Source organism: Mauremys reevesii, linkage group 18 (genome assembly GCF_016161935.1).
Source record: "Mauremys reevesii isolate NIE-2019 linkage group 18, ASM1616193v1, whole genome shotgun sequence".
In the NCBI taxonomy this organism is placed as follows: domain Eukaryota; kingdom Metazoa; phylum Chordata; order Testudines; family Geoemydidae; genus Mauremys; species Mauremys reevesii.
Genome location: NC_052640.1, coordinates 11191590 through 11210939, shown reverse-complemented (window position 1 = coordinate 11210939; position 19350 = coordinate 11191590). Strand labels below are relative to the sequence as shown.

Sequence of the window (19350 nt, the reverse complement as noted above, 5' to 3'; positions counted from 1 at the left end):
GACTGACATCCTCTACTTTTCCAGCTATTGTGAACTGACAGCAAGCCCAGCAACATAAAGTAGCCTGATAGGAATCCTATTCACCACTAAAGGGTTAGCTTTTGATCATTAAAGAGATAGGCATTCCAATGGGTATTACCACTGACAGCAGAATTACAAGCTGTCAAATAGATTTTTATTCTAGTCTGGCCTACAGTTTGAAACAAATCTACTTTTCTTATACAAGAGAAGTGGTTTGAAGCAAAACAAGATGTAGGGAAAAGAAAATGAATATGGTAAAGTCAAGCAGATGAGGCAGAATCATGTTTAAAACAAAAGGACAAAGATTCAGTGCTTGAACCTGCTCTCATGGAAGTCAATAGTTAAACTCCTTCCGATTTTAAAGGGAATAGGATCCAAACCTTAATACAAAATAATAATAAGGCAACTCCTACCTTTCTCCTTTCTATGCTGCTGCCTCCTGCTTTTGACATCCTTCTTTGTATTGCGGTACTACCTAGTCCTGGGTCACGGACCCTTTGTACGCGACATCGTACATACATATAACAAAAAGGGAGTGCCTGCCTTATAATCGAAGTATAAAATGAGAGACAAGAGGTGGATATCATAAACAAATGATGGGTGCACAAAGTAACAGCCAAACCATTATGCTCAGTATTATAAGCAGCAGTCACAGCAAACCAGCTGCCAATGGTCCCTTCTGGCTTTGGAATCTATGAAGCATTGGCAAGTGTTTTGTGGGCATCCCACAAAATTCTGGATAAATTCATGGTGGCTAAGTGGATAAATTCATGGTGGCTAAGTCCATAAATGGCTATTAGCTAGGATGGGTAAGAATGGTGTCCCTAGCCTCTATTCGCCAGAGGATGGAGATGGATGGCAGGAGAGAGATCACTTGATCATTGCCTGTTAGGTTCACTCCCTCTGGGGCACCTGGCATTGGCCACTGTCGGTAGACAGATACTGGGCTAGATGGACCTTTGGTCTGACCCGGTACGGCCATTCTTATGTTCTTATGTTTATCCCCGTATAATGTGCTCCCTGCCACGCTCTTTGCCCTTAAAGGCTCTTTCTGCTCTGCCACCACTGTTCAAGACATAGAACCTTGTATACAAACTCGCTCGGAGGTCTGGCCTTAGAATGTCTGAATCTAGATGAGACAGGTCTCCTTGCTCTGTGTGGTGCCTGGTGTGATATGGTAAGAAAGGCCAGATTACCCATTTCAAGGACCCATGAAGAAACATTGAACAACCTTCCAGCAGTGGTCAAATCCTAGCCCTATTGAAGTCCATGGTAAACTCCCACTGACTTCAACTGGACCAGGCTTTCACCCTAAGGATTTAGTGGGATGGGATAACGGTCTCCAGTTTCTTGGAGAAGAGGGCTATGAAGTTAAAAAGAACTTAGCTAAAAGACCCCTATCTCCCAGGTCTCTAGAAAGCCTGAGTAGGACTCAAAATGGCTCCCAAAAGTGAATAGTTCACTATTGGCTCACAGCACACATATTTATCCTCACTTGTAAAATTGCCACTACACTACTGGGGAAAATGTTCCACTGCTAGGAGTAGGGTAGGATGTTGGCGGGGAAAGGGAACATCCAAAGCACTTTTCCAGTCCTCTCAGGTATTAACTTCCTGCTGTGCCAGGTGGACATCTCCCAAACTACACTTCAAATCATGTCCATCATTGAGAGAGAACTGCTGCCTCTAGAAAAGCCAAACCAGCAAAGCATGGACAATTAGTGTTAATTACCTAAAGCAGATTAGATTTACCAGTTGATATATCACACTGAAAATGAAACAAGAAGCCTCAGAGAAAAGAAGATTTCTTTTTATTAATTTGTTGGAAGCAAATTATTCGGCTTTGAAGCTTTACAAAAGCCATAGGTTGTGGAGATGCAGGCCTGGCAGGTCTCTCCATGCTCACTCGTGTTTTCCTGGAGGCAGTGCTTCCTCCATAATTAGTTGTGTTAATTACCCGGAGAAGATTAGACATACTTGCCAAAATAATATATTGCTTATAAAATAGGAAGATGTTTTCTCATTACTAACTAGTTCTTATAGTATGAATGGATACAATTCTCCCTGGGCAGCTTCCAGCAAAGGCTCTTGTCACTTACCACAGCATTAGTTGCAGGGAATAGAGATTATATTGTTAAAGGGGTATTATCAAATCGTCATAGATAGAATCCAGACTTCTGGTCCTTCTGTGTAGCCTTGGGAAGATTCCTATGGCCCAATTATGCAGTTTTCACATGGGCAAAACTCCCCACTGAAGACAGTGAAGAGTTTTGTTTATGTAAGGATTTGCAGACTCAATTTGCTTATCTGTGAAATGGGTATAATACTACTTACACCTATGACTCCACACTCTTTATGCGGTAACCACAAACTGGGGAGAGCAGCTATGAGAAGGAAAGAGACCTGGAGCAGGCTGATAGGGACCTCAACAGGACAGTGAAAAGCTGGGCTGGTGGCAGAACATCACAGTCTTGTCTGCACTGTGAAGTTAAATGTCTATAGCATGCTCTGTTGTGAATAGTGGTGTTAAGGTGCAACATTGCATCGTTAGTGATATATTTAGAAAGATTTTTAAAACATTTGGGGAAAATAATAGAGTTCAGTGGAAAATTATTTTTATTTCTTCCCCAAGGCCAAATTCTGAGCTGAAACTGATTGGTTACCATGTAGCATCATCTTAAACATGTTAAAAGCATCACAGGGTGCGGATGTTCACCAGACTCCACATTGACACTGGAAAATCAAATGAAACAGTCAGAGGGAGTTATTGAAGGATCAGAAGTCCAAAAGCTTCTTAAACAGAGGGAGGGGGGAAGAACCCTTAAAAAACCATCTAGTAAACACAAGTTTAGACCTACAGCAAAGAATCAGTTTAAATGTATGTGTAAAGAGGATAGCATTACAGAAGACAGTCCTGCAGTGGCTGACAAATAGGGTTAGACCCATGAACAGGTTTTTTCCATCTTAGATTCTAGGTGGAAATTCACCAAAAGAAGATCTCAAGAGTTGAGCCACTGTTTGTCAGTGTTTTCGTTCATTTTAAACAAGAATTATCTGAATCTTCCTCTCCTACTATTTCTTTATTCCTTTCTCCTATTTAAACTCCAGATCTGTAGGACTGCTGTGGTATGTGTGTGACTAGCAAAGCAACTAGGGGCCAAATTCCTGCCCTCATTTCCACCATTGAAACTGCATTGAACTCACTGGGATTACATGGATGTATCTGGGGACAAAAATTCATCCCTGGTGTGATGGATCTGATTTCAATAGTTACACCAGGGGTGAATTTTCCCCTAGATTTTTTTAAGGGTGAAAAACTTGCAAAAATATAATGTAGCATTAAATTTACATCCCCTCCCCAGTTGCTTCTTTAATATCAGGGCACATGCTGGATGTTCTGCTGCCACTTTATCTTTCGTTATAGTTATTGCCAGACCAGATGGGGGTGGAAGAGCTATATTCAAAGACAAAATCCTATAAATATTTGGTGACAGACAGGTCAATACACTAGTTTCCAAGCCCATCACAACTTTCCCCTCCCCCCTCCAAAAGACTATTATGTGCCACATTTTTGGGGGTGGAGCAGGGCAGGCCTTGTTGTATCCCGTTCTCTTTGTGGTTTCTATTTCTCAGGGTGGATTGACACGTATCAAACCAAGATGAGGATCTTGGTCCCAGCCCTGCCTAAGTGATGACCAAATCTCGCCACTTCTGTTGCACATTTTAAAAAAAATAAATCGGACCCTGATGCATCCTGGTACTATAGTGCTGCAAAAATCTTGACCTGGCACCTGGTTTCTGCCAGTTTGGGCCCAGATTCCACTGACTAAATGGAGAATGTATTTAGCTGCTGCTACTGCACTTTAATAATCTGGCCTTGAACGTGCCCCCGTACAATAGCACACTCAATTAATCAATCAAACAATCAATCAAATAAACATGTAACAAATCTGGCTCCCAACACACTATGGTACCTGACAGCTGCAAAAATGATATTTTTTAAAAAATATGTAAACCTGTATCCTGCTGGATGCAACACATTTTTGGTGATGTTCCCGTGTCTCCCAGAACACACATACTTGTACTGCCTAAATGTATTATCTAGTCAACTCCACCTAATCAACCAGCATTATCTGGATCCAGGGGTGCGGGAACAAATTTGTATAGTGGGGGTGCTGAGAGCCATTGAACCAAACTGTAAACCCTGGATATCATGGAAACCACCTCAAGCCAGGGGGTGCTGCTGCAACCCCAGCACCTCTAGTTCCAGCACCTATGTCTGGATCCCAACATTTCCTGGTACATGTTTCTGCAGTACTGTTGAATTTGGCCATTTGAATCTGGCTGACTCTACCTGTGTTTTGTCACTGAACACTCAGATCAGACTATTACCATGCAACCATATGGGAGACTTTGGTTACAAGAATTCATCCATCTTGAGCAACCTGGTAGATATAGCTATATATAGATATAGATGATGATATAGTCAGTAGCCTTATTTACCTGTCCTTCTATAGTGGATGCACTTAGAAGGTTCAATTCCATTTTAGATATAATACCAGTTGTAGAGGTATTTTCCATTTGAAATCCAAGGGTTTAGGGCAACTTTTTGGTCTGGCGGGCACCGGATGACAAGCCACCGAGGACCATGGCTGGCGGACAAGTATCCGCCAAAATACTGCCGAGAAGCAGCAACGTTAAGAGACGTCGCCGCTGAAATGCCACTGAAAATCAGCAGCATTTCGGCGGATGATTGTCCGCGGGCCAGTAAGCGGGCGCAGATAGATGCCCCAGTGGGTGCCATGGGGCCCGTGGGCACCGTGTTGGGGACCACTGGTTTAGGGAATCTCTCTGAAACTGAACACTGATACAGACTAACACGGCTAGCACTCTGAAACCTGGCACCATCTCTGAAACTGGTAATACCTCTAAAACCAAAATGAACTGTTAAATGCACACACATGAAATTCAACCTCTCCCTACTGCATGGTTGATCATATATGTATTTCTTAGCAAATAGAAAGTGTAACACAGCAAGTCCCAGGGTTAGAAGAAGTTTTATTTTGATAAACCCATTTTAAAGCTACAGTGATGGGGATTTTAATATGACAAGAAAAGCCATACATCTCTTATCAAGTTCCTACTCCATCAGAGCACACACAGTCTGCCAGCCCTTACAATATTTTTAGTTTGAGCTTTTGTGTTTTGATTTTGCTGCTGTTCCATCTGCTAAAGAAATAATGACCTGATTATTATCCTTGACCAAAGGGAGGGAAAAAATGTAGCTACAGACTTAACAATTTGTACAGTTAGTAATTTATGGAACATTTTAGATCAGAGAATTGTTTCTAACACATTATTAAAATTATGTACAATAAGTATAGCTAATTTTGTTGCTGTATCAGTGTCATTTGTAAAGTGTTCAGTATACCTGTGAAATCGCCAAACCAAACCCAACAACGTGTGGTAATATACACCTGCCAAATTAGAGTGTTTTGTAGTTTCTTCTACCAGCCAGGATCCAGATTTTGGTGATAGTAAAAGCAACACCTATGTCCTATTTCAAAAGTACAATTACTGATTCTGGAGCCAAAATCGGGCAGGAACCAGATTCTATATCTGAGTTTTTGTGGTGCTGTGGGTCCAGGTGCCAGATTTAATGTGAAAGCAGCAAAGAGTCTTGTGGCACCTTATAGACTAACAGACGTTTGGGAGCATGAGCTTTCGTGGGTGAATACCCACTTCGTCGGATGCATGTAGTGGAAATTTCCAGGGGCAGGTATATATAAGCAAGCAAGAAGCAGGCTAGAGATAAGGAGGTTAGTTCAATCAGGGAGGATGAGGCCCCTCTTCTAGCAGCTGAGGTGTGAAAACCAAGAGAGGAGAAACTGGTTCTGTAATTGGCAAGCCATTCACAGTCTTTGTTTGATCCTGAGCTGATGGTGTCAAATTTGCAGATGAACTGAAGCTCAGCAGTTTCTCTTTGGAGTCTGGTCCTGAAGTTTTTTTGCTGCAGGATGGCCACCTTAAGATCTGCTATTGTGTGGCCAGGGAGGTTGAAGTGTTCTCCTACAGGTTTTTGTATATTGCCATTCCTAATGTCTGATTTGTGTCCATTTATCCTTTTCCGTAGAGACTGTCCAGTTTGGCCGATGTACATAGCAGAGGGGCATTGCTGGCATATGATGGTGTATATTACATTGGTGGACGTGAAGGTGAATGAGCCGGTGATGGTGTGGCTGATCTGGTTAGGTCCTGTGATGGTGTCGCTGGTGTAGATATGTGGTCAGAGTTGGCATCGAGGTTTGTTGCATGGATTGGTTCCTGAGTTAAGAGTTACTATGGTGCGGTGTGCCGTTACTGGTGATTTCATGTGGGGCCCCCCGTCTGGATTTTTAAGGCAAAGTCTGGATTTTTTGTGTGTGATGCTTCTGCAACAGGCTATATCAGTCTGGTTTTGGTTTTTGGTACAACAGGAGCAGCTAGACTTGTTATGCATTCAACCAGTAGGATTTTGTGAGGGCTGGGGCCAAACTCTGGCAGGCTTCGACTTTTCCGTTTTCTCTCTACACTAAAGTGTAATAATTACAAGATCGCCAGAGGAAGGGAGGGGGGAGCAATGTACATATTTATTTCCTGCAGTGACTGAGATGATAACATCTCCCTTGGTTCGATAACCAGCCAGCCAGCCCCTGCGATGCCCTAGAAGGGTCCTGGCTTAGTGAGTGCTGGGGGGGGGCTCTGTCTGCGCTCCGCCCACCTGTGCTGTGATTGTCCGGGTACCCAGGCGGGTGGGCTCAGTAGCTCCACCAGCCCCTGCCCCGCCGCACGTGGATTGGTGAGTCTGGCTGTCTAGTTAGAGGCTGGGCTCGCTGAGTTTTATTTATTTATTTGTTTGTGGTGCCTCCTCTTTGATCCTTTCGCGAAACCCGCTGGCTTTAAAAAAAAAACCAACAACCAAAGCTACAATGGACTTGGCGGGTCGGGACCCGCGGAGGAGGAGCCGGGGGCCGGGGGGCGATCGACTTCTGCGGCGCCCGCTACGTCTCCAGCTCCCCCTCCAGCCTCCCCGAAAGCCTTAGAGACTCGAGAGCAGGGACCTCCCGGGGGTTGGGGGGAGAGTCTCCCTCGGAGTTAAACCAGTGACCGAGAGAACTAAAGCCCAGCCTGCCTGCCTGCCTCGGGGCCCGCCTGCCTCCCGGGCTGAGCAGCATCACCGCCGCCGGGGAAACTTTAGCGCCGCGCCGCGCAGGAACGTGCTTTCCCAATGGGGCGGCGGGGACCGGGTTTATCCCATACAGCCGCTCTCCTGAGCCTGGCGGGGGAGGCTCCTGCTAGGAGGGGAAGGGGGTGTGTGCCCCCCCAGTAGCGCCCTGTGCTGGCGTGTGAGATCCTTTGCCTGGAGACTCCAGTGCGGGTGTTTTGATTTGGATGCGCGCGGAGGGAGAGGAGCGGGGGAGCTGTTTAGTTGTTAGACGATCGGGGCTCAGGACTGAAGCTCTAGCTCCATCGGGAGAGTTTTGTCTTAGTCGATTGCAGCCGGCTGTTGGTGGGTGGGTTTGTTTTACTAGCCCCGGCCCTTCTGGGGGAAGGGAGGGTTAACAAAACGAAACTGAAGAAACAATTCATCTCCGCGAAGGGAATGCCTTCTGCGCTCTCCAGGTGACCTTCTCTGAAAATGAAACCTCTCCAGCTGATTGGTTTTTATTTTGATTACAAAGTGTGTGAGATAGAACCCTAAGTTCCCTGCAGACCCAAGCGTGAGGATGTGCAATTCTGGGGTTAGCAATATGTGGCAGCTCCTGTCACCGTTCCTCCTCAGCCTGGCAGCAGTTTTTTCCAAAGGTAAGGAGCAATTTCTTTCTTCTTTTCTTTACGTACAGCAGCCTCTCAGGGTGCCTTGGATATTGTCTTCTTCTATAGGATTTATGGCTGACACTTTTTTTGGCGGGGGGAGGGATTTTTGTGTTAGGCAAACACAAGAAGACATTCTGAAAAGAAATCCAGTGTTAATTGTCAAAGCCAACCTAAAAAAATTCCCATCCTTTCAGATCTAACATTTGTGACCTGTCTGCTGTATCTATGTTCATGTATACAATGCTGGTGGACAACCTCTGATGTGGACTACAAAGGTTTTTAGTTATCTGGGTTTTTAAATTCTTCAGGAGTACCAGAGTTTAAATTCCCTAGCTTGATGTCCCATGTAATAATTCAGATGAAAGCCCTTGTATCTTAGGCTATAGTCTTTTACTAGAACACATGATATTAACTAACATACCATCCTTTCAGTAGAAAAATAGGTTGGTTACAATTTCCAGGAGATGTTAATTATTCTGAGTTCTCCTATTAGTGACTTTAGAATTTCAATATGTTGACTTGAGTTGGAATTTTTTGACATCCTTCCTGAGTGAGTGACCTCTCTCTGTGTTGCCCTGGAATAAAGTTACAAAAAAGTTTACAAGGCCAAGTTACATACCGCCCCACCCACCCACAACTTTCTTGGAATCAAAAATTCTCCATTTACTCTTAAGCTTCTGATGCTTGGTCTCAGCCCATAGATCAGTTAATGTTTTCAATGCATGAAGAAAATCTTTTAATTCATTCTTGAGTTATCAAAATAGCGGGGTGGGGGATATACATTTTCTGCTAGGAAGATATTAAGGACTTGTTTGTGCCTGAATAGCTAAAAAACAGCTTGAATGTTACTGCTTTAGAATTTACAGGCCGCTAGTCCTCAGTGAGGTCATATGAGTTTAAACCTGTAATTTCTTAGACAAAACTCATTTAAAATATTTTTACAATGTGCAGTGAAGTATTTTTAAAAAATGTTTTTTGTTACATAATTGCCAGTGTCACTTCAAAGTTGCAGCATTATTATAGTGCAGTTGTATAGTGCCAGACTTAATATTTTTTGTGTATCTAAAGATTGGATGAGTTTAAAATCTATTGACTGGAGAAAAAAAAATGTGTGCACAGACCACAGTTCTGTATTTCCATGGTTGCACAGGTAAGGATTTTCCTTTTCCCTCTTCTATCTTTAAAACAAATTTAAGAACTCCCAAAACAGCCCGAAGTACATTAAATGCAAAACCCTATGTGAGTGCAACTTCAAAATTGCAAATGAAAACCCACTAAAGTTAGGGACTAGAAAGATTATGATTCTTGCTCTAAGATTATTTCATTCACATTTACAAATCTGTAGCTTTTGATTTCTAGTTAGGCTGCTAAATGTGTATTTTACTACAACAATATCTATATTTTTAATCAATAAACACTGCAGTGAGAATATTAACTTTTTCATTTCCTGTATTTTTGGGTGTATTTCTATTTGCACCCTTAACACTGGATTAACAGAGGGTTTGCATTTGATTGAAACTCATTGCAACCTTGAAATAAAAGTGGTATTTGAGACCTACAGAAATTATTTGCTTGAAACTGATGGTTTGCTGGTTGGATCAGAAATTTATAATATACATCAGAGATTTTATTTTTAACTATTAAACCACCCAACACTATTTTGAAAGATAAATCTGGGCAGAAAATTGGATTTGGTAAGGATATTTTGTTAAATAAATATACTAATGCAAAAACTACAACCTGAGGTTTCTTATACAAACTGTGAAGTCTCATTAAGTCCAGCACTTTTTGAATTACATACACCTGATCCTACTAGTAGTTCTTCTAGAATCACTGGTATTGCTTATTTTGCATTTTAGAATTGATTACATGATGTTGTATGGTTGCTGGGTCTGTGTGTTGTGTTGTGATTTAGAAAAAAATGTTCTAAGTACATAGCTATTTTCATATCTGGTAACAGACTCAGATCTTATTATGGTGACTTAGAACAATCAGACCAGAGGTTTCTGGCGATTTACAATATGAATTAGAAAACACTGTGCAAAAGGTTGATCTCCCTAACAGAAGGAAAACTGAAAAAATAATCAGTCTTGATTATTGCTACAGGGCATAATTCTTTGTTTGATGCCTTGTTGTTGCTAATAGAAATGCTATTTTCATTTATGACATTATGGCAAAGTTTTGTAAGAGAGAGAGACATTTGTTGACATGTAATAGCAATCAGTTGCCTATTGTGTATATAGATCTGTTGTTGATTACTTTGAAGCATGGTAACAAGGCTTCCTTACTACACATTTCCAAGACTTGAAAAGCACCATTTATGGGTTTTGCTTTGCTTTTATCCTGTGAAAGGGGAAATTAGCTCAAGCTCAAGAGGTGAAATGTTGTCATGTTTTCTGTAATGAGTTCAGCATTCTCAGCAGAACTACTTGTGAATAATGATGTGAGGTGTGTACCTAAATATGTATGGTGTGTGGCTGTACAATTCCAGTTATGGTCCCAAATCCTGCTCCCAGTTTTGCCATTGATATCAATGGGAACAGAATCAGTCTCCAACTATAGAAAACTTCTTCAGAGATTTTCAGTAGTAAAGTTCTGAATCTGCTGTAACCATAAATAAGCAGGCTCAACCACAGGGACGTTTGTCCATGTTTTTAATGCTAAACGGCTGCTTGTTTAAAGGCCAAAACTCTCTTTGGCTTCAGTGGGGTTGGGATGGGGCCTTTGATAACTCCTCTAACAGCAAATATCTCTTTAGGGCCCAGTCCTGCAATGAGCTGAACATTACCTGAGCGGTGCTGAGCACTCTTAAGATTCTTCCAATGGGAGCTGAGCAGGGGTGTTGGAACAATTTTTATAGTGGGGGTGTTGGGAGCCATTGAACCAAAGTGTAAACCCTGTATATCACGGAAACCACTTCAAGCCAGGGGTTCTGCAGCACCTGCTGCACAGCTAGTTCCAGCAGCTATGGAGCTGAGAGGTGTTACACATGCATGTTTGGCTGATAAAACCCTCTGTCAAATGTTGGCGAACCTTCACTTTAAACCAGTGGTCCTCAACCTACTACCGTACTGCTTTCAGGAGTCTGATTTGTCTTGCATATGCCAGTTTCACTCACTTAAAAACTACTTGCCTACAAAATCAGACATAAAAATATGCCACAGCACACTATTACTAAACAATTGCTTACTTTCTCATTTTATCTGTATGAAACTTTAGTTTGTACTGCCTTTGCTTGTGCGTTTTATGTAGCCTGCTGTAAAGCCAGGCAAATATCTAGATGAGTTGATGTACCCTCTGGAAGGTCTCTGCGTACCCCTGGTTGAGAACCACTGCTTTGAACAACAGCCCCAAGCTGAGATGAGCAAAATGGTGCCAGCAGGAGAATGTCAAAGTGGTCTTTTGCCCTCGTGCATTGTCCTAAGCATCCCTTGTCCTTCTCCTCCATCATCTGAGGGACAGACATATTCCTGTGAGATCATTTTCCAAGGCAATTTCTTCTTTGGCCATAAAGCTTCTGTTTTGATTTTCTGCTTTCCCCCAGGTGCTGAAGACCATTTGTTATAAAATGTAGGGGCATGGCAGACTAGTTAGATAGGATTACTTTCCTAAGGGGGTTCTCCACAGGTTTGAGAGGTGGGAATTCCACTTTCAGTGATACCAATCTCCAAATTTAGGAAAGGAAAAAGAATCTCCCAAGGAGCAAAAAGAATACTGTTTGATTGGACCCTGGCTGTTTTAGATATAAACATCTGATAGAAGCAGATGGCTATTTGGATACAACAAATGTTCTCCTGTTTTGTTTTATATTATTAATGTATTGTTCTTTGAACCCTCTCAATAGTGTCAGTTACATCACATAATCTCCCCCTCCTTTTTTTTTTTTGTACACATAGGGCCAAACTTTAGCCTTTGTTACATCTACTCAACTCCGTTGACTTCCATGGGGTTACACGGATATCAGAATATGGTCGACAGCCCGTAAGAAATACCCAGTTACTGCAATTAGAGCCTGCATGAGAGGTGGGTTGCAACTGTAGTTAACTTCTGGTACAGGGACGGCTCTGTTTTTTGCCACCCCAAGCACAGTAGGCAGGTGGCTTTCGGCAGCGTGCCTGCGGGCGGTCCGCTGGTCATGCAGATTCGGTGGTGCGCCTGCGGGTGGTCCGCTGGTGCCGCCATCAGCGTCCCTGCCGCCGAATTGCTGCCGAAGCCACAGGACCAGCAGACCTCCTGCAGGCGCGCTGCCGAAAGCCACCTGACTGCCGCCCTCACAGCGACCTGCAGGCCGCCCCCCCGCGGCTTGCCGCCCCAGGCACACGGTTGCTGCGCTGGTGCCTGGAGCCGCCCCTGGTTAACTACCTCAGTACTCGCTCCTGCATCTGTTGTTTTCAGTGGGAATAACGAGTGCACAAAGAATACAGGCTTATGTTTCTTGTACGTTCCCATCTTCCACTAAGTTGTGAACCATTTCTGAAAGAGCTGCATGGGCATGTTTCCGAGTGATGTCAATGGGAGCTCTGAGAATGGGGAATTTATTGTGAATAAGAATATTGAAAATGGAAATATAAAGTGCATGCACACGTGTTTCAATACAACTTCTTTTGGAGCATTACTCTGAACCATTACAGGATTTATTTTATTGGTAAGGGATAATTGTTCTGTATTTGCTGGTTGTGGTTGTAATTAAAGAATCCTGAGTTTGATTTAAAAATAACGTTTCTCTTTTTCTTTTAACTCTTTCTGTAACTTCAGACAGGATACCAGGGTTGAATTTCACAGTTAATAGGTCTAGTCGACATTTCACAGTCTGTGATTTGTTTTGGTAACACAAGCTTGTTGTTTTTGATAAGGAAACAAATATTCTTTCTGTTAATGTCACAATAATAATACTTTGGGAGTTGGTTGTCAAAAATGTATCTGTTGATGTAGCTGCATAACTTTAAACAGGTATTTATGGCTAATTTACCATATGTTGAAAATTCTCTCCCCCCTCCCCTGTGTGTGTGTGTGTGTGAGAGAGAGCGAGAGAGCTGGTGGAATGACTCAGCAGAAACAAACCACAGATGCAATCAGCAAGGGGGTTTCCTCAAGTGCTGTTGTCTATAGCCAGAAATCAAAACACTTTTTGGGAGGCTTAAACAAACTTAACAGCAGCCCCAGCGTGAGGTTCAAGCCAGTTTGGTGAAACAGGCATTCTCTCACTGTCCCACTTGCAGCTAATTTATAGTCCTTCAGGGTATTATGCCAGGGTGGGGAGTAAGATTAACCCCTTGGTCATTGTTTGCACCTTGACACGATGTGCATCTGGGAGAAGCTCTGTGCTGCTTTGTTTTCATCTCAGCACGAACAGAACAAAAATAATAAATTCAAATGAAACTAAATAGTTCCACAGAAAAGCCGCTGTTTTATTTGCCAGCCACAATACGCACTTAATGCAAATTTTTCCCCTGTAATGTTCTCATTTTTACCTCTGCTTTTTCTTTTATTAGTTCCATGGGACCAGCAGGCTCTATGACACCAACCAGTGTTTTAGATATTAATAAAAGCAGATTTATTCAATAAAGATCATTTTTATTTAATAAAAGAGAGACTCAAAAGATAATCCGATTTTTTTTCATGCCGCATTCACATTAAGTCAACCTCTTGAGGTTGTCGTAGATGCCAAGTCTATCACTCGGTCCTAGGATACATAAACACAACTGCAGACAGATTGATTGCAGAGAGACTGAAGAGGCAGCTAAGATTCATCGCAGGTTTAGTTTATGAAGTGTTACATTTAATTACTTGATTTTTCATCGTTCTGCGTAATGTCTCTTGCTACATTATTAATAGTAATTCAAAATTAAGTGGATTTTAAGCTGTTTGGTGACACTTAACTAGCACTGATTATCATGAGCAGGGTTAAAAATTACATATTTGAGGAAGCCAACTTATTTTTTTCCTCTATGAAAAAGTGGATAAATAGCAGAATGGGGGTTCATCTATTTTTATATTCTTGCTTTCGCCCTTTATTGAGTGAATTTAATTCTCATGAAAGGAGCTAGTCTGACAGCCCCAGGAAGTTGATGGATTGGTAGTCAATCTCTCTCCATCTTTCCCACCAGCTCTAAGATTTAAGAGGGCAGGTCAATCTCCATATCTACAATGGGCCTGATACAAAGCCCGTTGAAGTTAATGCCAAGACTCCTTCATTGGGTTTTACCTCAGACCCTCATTTCTCGGCCTCCTGGCTAAGACTTCCGAAAAAAGGTGTCAGCCAGTGCCAATTTTCATAGTGTTTCCAGTGGTGCAGACACCTGGGAATTGAGCCAACACCAGTCAAGTGTCATTTCATATACAGGCCACATAAGACTAATCTGATGGAGATCACTCTTCACCGAGGCTTTACTTGTTGTGCTGCACTAAAGGGGAAAGGTTTGTGACAATACGGTATCATTCTGAGTAACACTCCTTCACTGATCCATTCAGCTGTCCCAGTGTGGTTATTCATAGAATGGAATAATAGAATATCAGGGTTGGAAGGGACCTCAGGAAGTCATCTAGTCCAACCCCCTGCTCAAAGCAGGACCAACCCCCAACTAAGTCATCCCAGCCAGGGCTTCGTCAAGCCTGACCTTAAAAACCTCTAAGGAAGGAGATTCCACCACCTCCCTAGGTAACCCATTCCAGTGCTTCACCACCCTCCTAGTGAAAAAGATTTTCCTAATATCCAACCTAAACCTCCCCCACTGCAACTTGAGACCCTTATTCCTTGTTCTGTATTACAGTCTTTCAAAGCATGCAACAGAAACCATATTTAAAACTGGCCCACGTAGACTCTCAGATGTGAATGGGCAGTGGAAAGCTGCAGGGTGCTACCGGCTCTGCAAGAAGAGCAATGTATCAAACCAGCTTTGTGTAAAGATGGGTGCTCAGTACAGTGAAAATGATAGTTAGGGGGCCAAGGAGAGCCATGGAAAGGAAACCAGTGCTCTCTGTACCAATCCCAGTGCATGCTAGAAAGCGGTGCAGGGAAAAATGTCCTATTTAGGTGTAGGATGAGCAGACAGCAAGTGTGAAAAATCAGGACAGGAGGTGTGGGGGTAATAGGTACCTCTCTAAGAAAAAGCCCTCCAAAATCAGGACTGTCACTATAAAATGGGGACATCTGGTCACCCTATCTAGCTGCCTCCGGCGGCTGTAATGTCAAGGTAGGGAGCTGCGTGTTGTCAAGGTAGGGAGACAATTGGGCAGGCAGTGTGCAGGCCACTGGCTGAGAAACAAAGCAGATGTCCAGATAATCACACAGATGAGTTCTCATGTCCATTGTATGCCAAAGAAATACTTTGAATCAGCAAGCTCGGTCTTGCCTGCTGCTAACGGATCTCAGAGCTACTCTCTGTGGCACTTAATATCCCTATTTTTCTTTTTATTTAGATTTATAAAGCACCTTCCCACGGCGGTAGGCACGGTAGTCATTTATAAAAGGAAAATACACAAGAAGAAAAATCCCAAGGTACAATTAAACTGAAATAAACTGCACAGCCAGTAGTTTCAATAATAATCACCCAAGAATAAACAACAACAATAAAACAATGCCATTCAGTAGCAGTAATGCCATTCAGCTCTCAGTCAGCCCAATTATCAGAGGCCCTGGTTGGTGGGGACGCGGGTCTCCATACACAGCTGGGTTTCCATTTGTCTTCACTGTAGACTAATGACAGTGATTTGGGTGTATTGTAGAGCCCAGCAACCCACAAATGAAATCTCTGTATTTATCCTTTTAAGTTCTGCATCTCTGGTCTTACTGTAATAAGAATCTTGCTTGGTTTCCTTTAATTAGGTTGTACATAATGGGTAGTTAGTTTTTGGTGTTTACAGCAGGGACAAATATGGCTGTAAAATCATGTGGAAAAAGTAAAAAAGTAGTTTTGAGCAGGGTTGTGAGACTGGTGTATGCGCGCATACCACTGCCCTCTGCTAGATGAAATCAGAACTGCTCTTCTGCATGTCAGCCCTCGTACGGCTACCCATTCATGGAGATTCCCCTCTAGCTGATCCAGTTAAAACACAGAGGCTGGAGAGATGACCCATAAATCTTACGTTGCTGTTCTGGTCAAAAACCACAGGGCCAATCCTGAGGTCTTTACTCAGGCAAAACTTCCATTTGACTTGCAGCTGCAGGGCCAAGCTTTTAATTTGCTATTTTAGCCACAGAAATGTTTTGTCACGACGGGTTTTTGCCCCGATGTCTGACTGGAAAACTTGGAGATTTGATTTTGTTGTAGCATATCATGATGGGCTCTGTTTTTTTTTTTAGGCCACTTGTGAGCAAATGCACAGCTGTTACAGTGTTTTCTGTTGTAACAAATCGGTGAGAATTTCCCATGTTCCTGTTTAACCCCCTGCGGCCGCAATGACGTTTGCAGCATCAACAGAAATAGAGCCTAGATCCTCCTGCTTCAGAAGTACAGGCCCTTGGCACCTGAACTGAAGAAGAATTTCCTTACATGGTTAGCAATAAAGGGCCTGTGCCACAGAACTGAGCAATTCTAAGTCTATCCAGTAGAAAGCAGCGGTGCATATTCTCAACAGCCACTTTATTACAATGCTTCTTGACACTGTAAGAAAAAGGGAGTGGTAGGTGGGGGGTGGGGAAAAGACTTCTACAGTTTTATCTCAAGTGTGTGAAACTGTCTAGGACCTTTTTAGTTTTATGTGGTTTAAACCCCACGCTTTAGCAGCACCTTACTGGTTACCGTGTAGCAAAATATCCTGCCCTGTGAAGCTTGCATAGAGCATCTGGCTCATATGATGACATTAGAATAATTCATCCTAGCGTAAGTAGAGGAGAATAGCGTCACATGGACACACACAAAAGGAGTGTTTCAGAAGGAACTAACACTGTGTCAGTGGGTCCACATTATAGACAAATGCATGTGACTCTGGATTGTGACTAACTAGACTTAGAATCATAGAAGATTAGGGTTGGAAGAGAGAGCTCAGGAGATCATCTAGTCCAACCCACTGCTCAAAGCAGGACCAACCCCAACTAAATCGACTTCATCACTAGGCACTTGTAGGCTCTGCCTACAGTTCTGGTCCTTGGCTGTTTACAGTCTGACTGTGGGTAGGAATTAGAGAGAAGCATGACGTTGTGGCTAAAAGCTGAGCACAGGGACGCAGGGTGTGTGTGCCTGGAGTTTAGTCCTAGGCTCACGATTGAAAATCTAGGTCCCGGCTTTCTCACCGCAGGCACCCAAACTTAGTGGATGCTTTTGAAAAGTTGGTCTTAGCGTCTCGAAATGCCAGTTTCTACATCAGTGAAAGGGTGAATTATACTGCTCCAGCTCCCAGAGGCACATTGAGGGTTAATATGTGTAAAGGGGTGTCCCACACATTTGAAGATGTTCCCCTGCGGCACAAATGCAGATCACATCTCGTTTACCATTGCCTCACTGCCTCCGTCATTTACCAGTTATGGTTCCGTTACTCGGGGTAGTTTGCCGACATCTTGGGGCAAGCACTTGTAAGGGCTCGTGACTCTAGCTATGTCCTGCTCTCTCCTTTGTGCTTCACTGTGTCCCCTGGAGCAGTTGCCTGATACGAGATAATTTCTTGCATACTGAACACGGGCACAGCAGGAGGCTGTTACATACTTCTGACTCTTTGACACCATCTGCCCACTAAAGTAATCTAATGGGTTTCCACTGAGCCAGGCCGCACTACAGCACAAAGAGTCTGCTCCAGATTAAAAACAACTCTATACACGAACATTTGCTTCTCCGTTTTATAGGAGGCACACTGTATTGTCTGATATTTTAGAGGGGGAAACAGCTCTCCTTGGTGTATATTAAACTAAGCAAATATGAATCATTTGGAATGGCTCATTAATAATAATATTTTGCAGATGTATACTGCTTTTATCAAAGTACACCTCTATCTTGATATAACGCTGTCCTTGGTAGCCAAAAAATCTTACCACGTTATAGGTGAAACCATGTTATATCGAACTTGATTTGATCCGCCGGAGCGCACAGCCCTGCTCCCCCGGAGCGCTGCTTTACCGCATTATATCCGAATTCGTGTTATATCGGGTGGCGTTATAACGGGGTAGAGGTGTATTACAAAGACATTTACAAAAATGAATTAATGGCCACACTTCTGTGAGGCAATTGGTCTTAAACAATAATGTCCCCATCTGTAAAGCTGAGGCAGGTAATTATTACCTCAGTTTTACAGATGGGCACACTACGGGACAGAGTGGGGAACTGAAACACAGTGAGTTAAAAGAGAGGGAGGAAGGGTGGTCTATTGAAGAGTGCCCTGGATTAGGAGTTAGGACACCTCGGTTATAGTCCCGGCTCTGCTATTGACTTGCTCTATGACCTTTGGAAATCACTTTACCTGTCTGTGCCTCAGTTTCCTCATCTGTAAAATAGGGAGAATGATACTTAATCCCCTTTGTAAAATGCATGCTAATGTGCCGTGTAAGTGGGAAGTATGGTTTATATTATTACCCAAGAATAGACAGCAAGCTTAAAGAGACAGTGTGGTTCATTGATAGGGCATGGGGCTGGAACTTGGGAGAGTGGGGTTCTGTTCCTGACAGTGCTGCTAAGTGACTCTGGTTAAGTCATTTCACCTCTTTTGTGCCCGTTTCTGTCTCACTCTTTGTCTGCCTTGTCTGCCCTGCTCTGAACAGCTTTCAGTTTATTTGTTCCTTTGTATTTATACAGTACCTTGTCCAATGGAGCCCTGATCTCAGTTGAGGTCTCTAGGCACTACTGCACTACAAATAATTAATAATAGCAGCAGTGCTAGAAATCAGAACACAGTATACCAACTTGTGGATCCTTGCACTGAACACTGGACCACGTTAACTCCAGAGAGGCCTGTGGGCACTGCACTAACGGTGGAAAAAAGGGTCAACATAAACATATAATGAAATGCAACAGAGTGATTAAAAGATTCCAGGAGCTTAGCTCATAGCCCATCCAGCAGTGTACTGTCAATAAACCATCTAAACAGTAACCCAAACAGTAATAGTGAGTTGCTTAAAAATAGATATGTTATAAAGAAGTCTTTATTTTTCTCCCTGTGATAATCCATGTTACCAAACTATTAAAGAAACCCACTTAATTTTGAATGTTTCTATTAATAATGGATCAGACCTTTTACGCGAGAGATTGTCTTTATGCAGACAGCACAGTTTTATGAACTCCTTTGCTCCCTTTTTATCCCTTCAAGTGTCTGAGGTTTTTATTTATTTTATTTTTATTTAATCTCATACATGTCAATAAGTCAAGAGAGACAAGTGGTTCGGTAGTGGCATTAAGGTGGTCTTGCTAAACGAAAATGAAAGGCCAAATCCTGCCATTTTGAGCTGGACACTAAGAAATTGAAGACTCAAAATTCGTAGACACTTTTATGAACATTTAGGCCCAAATGACTTGCCCAGGGTAACACAGCAGTTCTTGTACCCTCTCCA

At 42.8% G+C, this 19350-nt stretch overlaps 1 protein-coding gene across 10 annotated transcripts in view; it reads left to right on the top strand.

Annotated features, from left to right (window-relative positions):
- TMEM132D (transmembrane protein 132D) overlaps positions 1-19350 on the top strand; it is a 428384-nt gene that overhangs the window by 21842 nt on the left and 387192 nt on the right. For 2 of the 10 annotated variants that reach the window (XM_039505735.1, XM_039505732.1), the window contains exons 1-2: positions 7775-7865; positions 11774-11900. The exons of 2 other annotated variants lie outside the window; for them this stretch is intronic. In XM_039505735.1, the coding sequence (XP_039361669.1) occupies positions 11894-11900 (7 nt within the window). In that variant the 5' untranslated portion in view covers positions 7775-7865; positions 11774-11893. Of the gene's footprint in view, positions 1-7367; positions 7866-11773; positions 11901-15296; positions 15376-16179; positions 16373-19350 lie in introns of those variants that run through there. 6 more of the 10 variants (XM_039505736.1, XM_039505737.1, XM_039505738.1 and 3 more) reach the window with 6 other exon arrangements.